Source organism: Aplysia californica, unplaced genomic scaffold (assembly GCF_000002075.1).
Source record: "Aplysia californica isolate F4 #8 unplaced genomic scaffold, AplCal3.0 scaffold00425, whole genome shotgun sequence".
NCBI classification, from domain to species: Eukaryota; Metazoa; Mollusca; class Gastropoda; order Aplysiida; family Aplysiidae; genus Aplysia; species Aplysia californica.
In genome coordinates this window covers 540,338-547,376 of record NW_004797695.1, presented here as the reverse complement: position 1 = coordinate 547,376, position 7,039 = coordinate 540,338, and the positions used below count along the sequence as shown (strand labels likewise).

Below are 7,039 nucleotides of genomic sequence, written 5' to 3'. Positions count from 1 at the left end.
GTAAAAGAGATGACTCAAAATTAATAGGCCTACTATTATTTCTATGAAGTTTCGAAACAAAAGTTGGCTCACAAAATTAATTTTATCCATGGTCACCACTTGGCCGTAGAATTGCACTTATTTCATGTGTTTGCAATGAAAAGAAAGACATTTTTCTGCAATTATGACTCACACAATGATTTTTAGAGGATTATTAGAATGATAAACACTTCATGAATTGAAAAATGAATAAAGCCTTAGTTGTTTTTTTCTCTCATTACGGGAAAAAAAATAACCAGGTTGCAATGAGTACATCCCTACTTAACACTCCATATATATATCCTTATTTACACCCCTTGTGCATTGAATGACATGCACACATTCTGTTTTCATCATTTCATCATTATTATTTGTGTACAATTTAAAAACTTCCTTGAAACAATACTTTGTTCACATTATCGCTCAAGTACACTCCGTTTACAATTTACATTGACAAAAGTAATTACAATTTCCTGAAAAAAATATACTATCCGTTCGGGGTGCACTCATGCTGCCTTCATTGTCATATGAAATAGAAAACAAGTTAAGCAGAGAGTAACCTCAATATCGAACCTCATGCAAACATAGTAAATGTTGCCAGGGCAGAAGATATGCCTCTTTTAAATTGTTCATTGTTCAACGGTTTTACAAAATGTAAAAAGATTTATATTACAATAACAAAAGGGGAAAAATCTCAAACATTGAGATAGCACAATGCAGATTTGCATGAAAACTGTATCTTGAGAGCAAAAGTAAAATGGTTTTGAATAAAGCATGCTTTCACCTCTCTCTCTCTATTTTTACAGATGTTTGAAGCAGCTCACCTTTCCAAAGATCAATTTTGATCAATGTTTCATATACAGGTACAAACATTTTTGTTCGAAGTGAACCTAGCAAGCATATGCCACACATGATGCGTTTAATAAGCCTCTTTATGAATAATATACGGAACATAATATGAGAGGATGAACAACGACTGTGTCGACATGTAGCCTACCCCACAGGTATGATAAAGCAAACAAACTCTTTTCACCCATTGAACCCTAATTTCAGAAATCTACTCTACAGGACATTTGAGGCTCCGTTCCACCTGCCCACCCCCTCCCCATTGTAAACAAGAGACTTGTAATTGAAATAAATGTTGGTTTTTTTGTTTTTTGCGGAGCATGGTTCTCTGTACCTATTCAGCCACATGTCTGATGTTATTGGGTTGGTCAAAAAATAATTTGGTCACTACTCTATGCCACCCACCTCTCTCTTTTCCATGCCACTTTTTGTCATTCCGCTTGGTTCATTCCATTCCACTCTTTGATGTCATCATTCATCCCTTTTCATTTGTGCAAGTTTGGGGAAGGCCACTGGTAGGTCCTACTTCTTTTCTTTCCTTCTGTTGTTTCTATCAGCCTTTCTTCTAACTTCTTCCCAGCACTATGTGGCCATTATCATGTCAAAGGGCTTCTCTTTACTTTAAGTTTAAGTCAAACTTTACTTTTTTGGAGGTCTTTTCCTTTGTTTAAATTACCCTTTCTGTTTTTTGCTAAATTGTCTTGGTACATGGCTTGATGAGCATGAAAAACATCCATACAACATTTGTTCTTGCTGTAACTTAACTGGAGAGAGATTATTGTGAGCTGGGATTTTACTTGCAAAAATTGCAAGGCTGAAAATCCTTTGAAAGATTAAGCATTACTCAGTGGATATCTGAGAACTTGTAAAAGGCCATATATATCAACTGTTTATGAAAATTAGATGCTTCCTGAAAGCACACCAGTGTTATAATAGTATAATAATGCTTTGGTTTCAACCTGTTTTTTTTTTCCAGCTCATCTGATGGAAGCTTGCAACATACGTAAAAAGGCACTTTTGAAATGCATAAAATCATAAAATACACACATCATCATTGCAGAACATTTACAGTACACTTACTCTTTCTCTTCAAACAGAAACATTTGATCAGCTGCTGATATTAACAGAATGGGTTTTATTTTCACACTCTAATCCTTCTTAAGATTTAAGGATACACAGGTTTTAAAGCAAATGTTGTGAAAAAAAAAGTATAATTATGAGTGTAGCATCATATGACATAATACTAATAAAGTCTCTGCCTTAATAAAGCACAGTGGTCGAGAGGGTTCAGAACCATTTTTGTAAGTAAAGTGTGTATTCATATTAATGGGTTAAAGAGTTAGATAATGATTGGTATTAGTCTCCTTGGTTATCTGTCACTTACTTTAATTATTACTTCAGTTGGATTTAAACAACTCAAAGCATTAGTCGTATTCAGGTAGAATCTCTTATTTGCCAGATATATAAATATAAAATAAATTATTTACTAGTTGCCATTCTGAGACTTTCCATCAAAGCTACATCTAACAAGCTCAAGGCAACTGACCATCTTCCATAGACGCATACTTGGAAAATTACATACCAACATATAAATATATTGTCTATTACGCATTAAAAATAACAGCACGCTTTCTTAATTTTTGCATCTCATACACAAAGCTATGTAGATGCTTGGTACAGGTTAAAAATGCAACCCGTTACTTTCATTTCAATGTGACGAGTATTGGATAATATGTTGCATGTTATATCTGGGTAGAATGCAACCAAATATCCAGCTGTCTACACTAGCCTGTTGACATTACAGGACGAGACGTAGGCCTTCGTAAGTTTTCATTCTGCCCCTCCATATCTGTTAGTAGGTTTAGTTGAATGAAGTTCGGTTCAGATGAAGTAACTCTTCCTTTATACATGAAAAATGCATATTGTAGAATCAAACGAGTGTGCTTAGAACTTTGTGCATGTAGGCAGGGACTACCGTACTGAAGAATTCATCCAAAAGCTAAGTAAAAAGCTCAATACATATAATGTATGATTTTCATGCCTTGGGATGTAGCTCGATTCAAACTTACATTCACATTTATACTTAAAACTGACTATTTAAATTTTGCTTTCAAAACAAAGCATATTAATAGACACTCATATATGGCATCGTCGAGGTGAAATCAGGCGCTCGTCAAAATAGTGAAATCGTAGAAACCAGTCTTTTCCCGCTCACGAGGCAATTTTTCTCTAAATTTTATTTTTTGGCTCAACACCTTTCATGTCCTTTTAAAAACACATGGATTTTATTTAAAAATGTTGATTAAAAGCACAAAAGATATAAATTTGATGTTTAAAAAGACTCTCAAGCATTGGAATTCACCTAACTTTGGGGGCCATTTTCTCGCTAATTTTACCTCTAAAAACAAACACCCCACCTCCTTCAAACCTAAATATCTTAACTTCTATTCAAGACAGATGGATACTTTTTCCATTGAAAGACAGAAAAAAGAACAAACTTTAGGCTGATTCCAATAGCTCCACATGCCCAAAAATTGACAAATGCCTGGTTCCCCCTCGTCATGACTCATATGGTTTCAGTTTTACCAACCATAAGCATCTTTCACACCACCAGGGCAAATGTTGTAAATAAAAATGATTCATTGCCCTTCCAAAAAAATTCTGTTGGAACAAAATCATACATGTTATACAATCGAACCTGGTCAACAAACATGAACATTTTTTTGGGTAACAATGGCAAGAGAGGAGGCAGAGAGAAAGAGCAAGCGGAGATAAATGGGGGAGAGGAAAGTCTGAACATTAAAAAAACAAACAACATGTGTATAGGCCTATCAGAAAAAAGGCAGGAGAAAGCAAGAGAAAGGAGAAAGACGACACCAAAACAGTGCAGTCCGAAGGCAAAGAAGAGCAGCAGAAAATTGATGGGTTGAAATTTAAAAAAAAAGCAAGAATAAAAAGGAAATCAAAATCAAATAGACCATTCAAAAATAAAAAAAGACGTAGAAGAAAAGAGATGACAACTAGAAACGAGAAGCAAAATACAGGCTTTTAAAATGGGTTGCAGAAAGCACACTCCAATTTCAGTATTTTTCATCAGGTGAAAAGGGCTTTACTTTTCACATTAATGTATATATAACAAAAGCATGTTGGAGAGACATGAAATGCGAAGTTAAGACAATTGAATATCATAAAACTGAGCTCCTGGATGTATGGAGATCAGGCTAGAAAACTCCCAATCTTCCCAGAATATAGGAAGACCAGAAGATCATACCAGATCTTCTTCTTACTCTTCCATGATTTACTTTTAAGATCTTACACTGTACATGTGCAGTATAATCCACTTATATCGACGTCCAATTTATTGACATTTTACATATCGACATATTTTCCAATTATGAAATTTTTCCCTCAATATCTTCACTAAACAATTTCTCTTATATCGACTTTATTGCGGCCCACTCTGCTTTATCAACATGCTTCCTGGGTACCTAGCGAAGCCCACGAACATAAATTGGGGGGGGGGGGGGAGGGGAAGCCACGCTTACAACTTACAGTCAGTGCATAAGTTATTTATTAAGTCCGCATAACCGCCAAGTAGTCTATATTGACGCACCAGGTCTTAGTAGTTTATGTAGGGCCTACACAGTGTAGTCTCCAACACAGTAGTCCTACAACTACAGTGCCTCACAGACGTGAGCCTCTCTCGCACTGGGCATCACCTCCCTACCCCCAATCCCGATCACTCACTCCCAGCTCACTCCCCTTCCCCATCCCATTCTCAGTCTGATGCTGGCAAGTGGCACGGTCAGCGAGTCAGTGCCTCGCCTTTCTTTTTTCCCCAGCAAGCGGCCATAAACAGGCCTTTCTAGGCTGCTACAACAAAGTTTGCCCTGGTGTGTAGTGTGTGCCTCGCGCTGCTCAGTTTTTGGTTCCATAACTCTAACACCCCTCCTCCCCCCATGTTAGTTTCAAGAATCAAGGGAAGCAACCAGCTTTAAAAAGTAGTACAGTCTTTTACCGCTGACCTCCCCTTGTTTTTCCTTTTTGGCTTTATATTTTCATTTATCGACATTTTTATACATCGACATCAAATCCATTTCCAAAAGCATGTCGACATAAGCGGATTATACTGTACATTCCTCATCTTTCAATTAAGTAGGAACATCACGCCAAATATAAATTTAATGATATAGATACAGTCTAGCATGCACATAACTAATACGAACATAGCTAAACACGAACATTGTGAAAAGATTTTCAGGTCTCAAATTTTCTCTTATACATTATATTTTTAGTATTTAAAACACATGCATAGCAAAATTCGTACATAGCGAAATTCGTACAGAGCAAAAAGATTTCTGCGACCTTCCAATTTCACTTTGTGCATGCTAGACTGTATATATATATTCATACAAATCCCCCCCCCCCTTTCCCACAGTGTAAGAACATCATATCATCAGATCCCATACTCATCTTCTCACAATAATGGAAGATGATGCCTGATCAACTCCTTATCCTCTCACAGTACAAGAAGATCATACCAGAGGAACTGATCCTCATCGTCCGATAATCTATACAACAATGGAGGAAGATAATGACTGATCCAATCCTTATTCTTCCTCAATCCTCATCCTTCCACAATCCTCATCTTCCAACTCCAACTATGAAGGAAGATTATGTGTTATCTACTCATCCTCATCCTTCCATAGAAACCCTTCATTTCCTAGCAGTTTAACCAGTTCCTCATTGAATGGTCTGTAGAAATGGTCGAGTAGTTCCCTGGTTTCAGGCAACATCCCGCCCAGGCGTCGATCAGACTTGCGTCGAGTGTTCATCTTTGGTTGCTCTAATACCTCCTCGTTTTCCTCTTGTGATAACATTCCTGTGAGGAGAAAAGGAAAATAAAAATAGTTTTTACACAACACTTCCAACATTGCAGAGTACATATTATGCTATTCACTTATAGAATAGTTATGAGGTATGTACATTATTATATAGTTTTGTAAGATGAGAAACTTCAATTAGAACAATATAGGCCTACATTGTATTCTTGAATGTTTTCCCCCTGCTTTTTCCATATTTTGTTTGAGATAATTGAATAACTGAATCCCAGGAAGGCAAGTAAAAGTGACACATTTCCTCGTTACTGGATCATAACAAGAGCTATATCGTTAAGCATGAAGGTTTTTACAGCATTTTTGACAGTACCAGGCCAAGTCAAAACATTAGCACAATTATAGGGAAAGCCACACAGACGCATTGTTCCTGTTTGTCTGCCTGCCTGCCTGCCTGCCTGCCTGTCTGTCTGTCTGTCTGTCTGTCTGTCTGTCTGTCTGTCTGTCTGTCTGTCTGTCTGTCTGTCCAGTGCATAAGTTATTTATTAAGTCCGCATAACCGCCAAGTAGTCTATATTGACGCACCAGGTCTTAGTAGTTTATGTAGGGCCTACACAGTGTAGTCTCCAACACAGTAGTCCTACAACTACAGTGCCTCACAGACGTGAGCCTCTCTCGCACTGGGCATCACCTCCCTACCCCCAATCCCGATCACTCACTCCCAGCTCACTCCCCTTCCCCATCCCATTCTCAGTCTGATGCTGGCAAGTGGCACGGTCAGCGAGTCAGTGCCTCGCCTTTCTTTTTTCCCCAGCAAGCGGCCATAAACAGGCCTTTCTAGGCTGCTACAACAAAGTTTGCCCTGGTGTGTAGTGTGTGCCTCGCGCTGCTCAGTTTTTGGTTCCATAACTCTAACACCCCTCCTCCCCCCATGTTAGTTTCAAGAATCAAGGGAAGCAACCAGCTTTAAAAAGTAGTACAGTCTTTTACCGCTGACCTCCCCTTGTTTTTCCTTTTTGGCTTTATATTTTCATTTATCGACATTTTTATACATCGACATCAAATCCATTTCCAAAAGCATGTCGACATAAGCGGATTATACTGTACATTCCTCATCTTTCAATTAAGTAGGAACATCACGCCAAATATAAATTTAATGATATAGATACAGTCTAGCATGCACACAACTAATACGAACATAGCTAAACACGAACATTGTGAAAAGATTTTCAGGTCTCAAATTTTCTCTTATACATTATATTTTTAGTATTTAAAACACATGCATAGCAAAATTCGTACATAGCGAAATTGTACAGAGCAAAAAGATTTCTGCGACCTTC

The 7,039-nt window shown here is 37.5% G+C and overlaps 1 protein-coding gene across 1 annotated transcript in view; it reads right to left on the bottom strand.

Moving 5' to 3' along the window:
* Window positions 1-4,929: 4,929 nt before the first annotated feature.
* The window catches only part of LOC101854887 (carbohydrate sulfotransferase 15), a gene marked incomplete in the record, with an annotated part of 86,637 nt that continues 84,527 nt past the window's right edge, over window positions 4,930-7,039 (bottom strand). Inside the window, 1 exon segment of the mRNA XM_005104573.3 lies at window positions 4,930-5,746. Coding sequence (XP_005104630.2) covers window positions 5,550-5,746 — 197 coding nt within the window.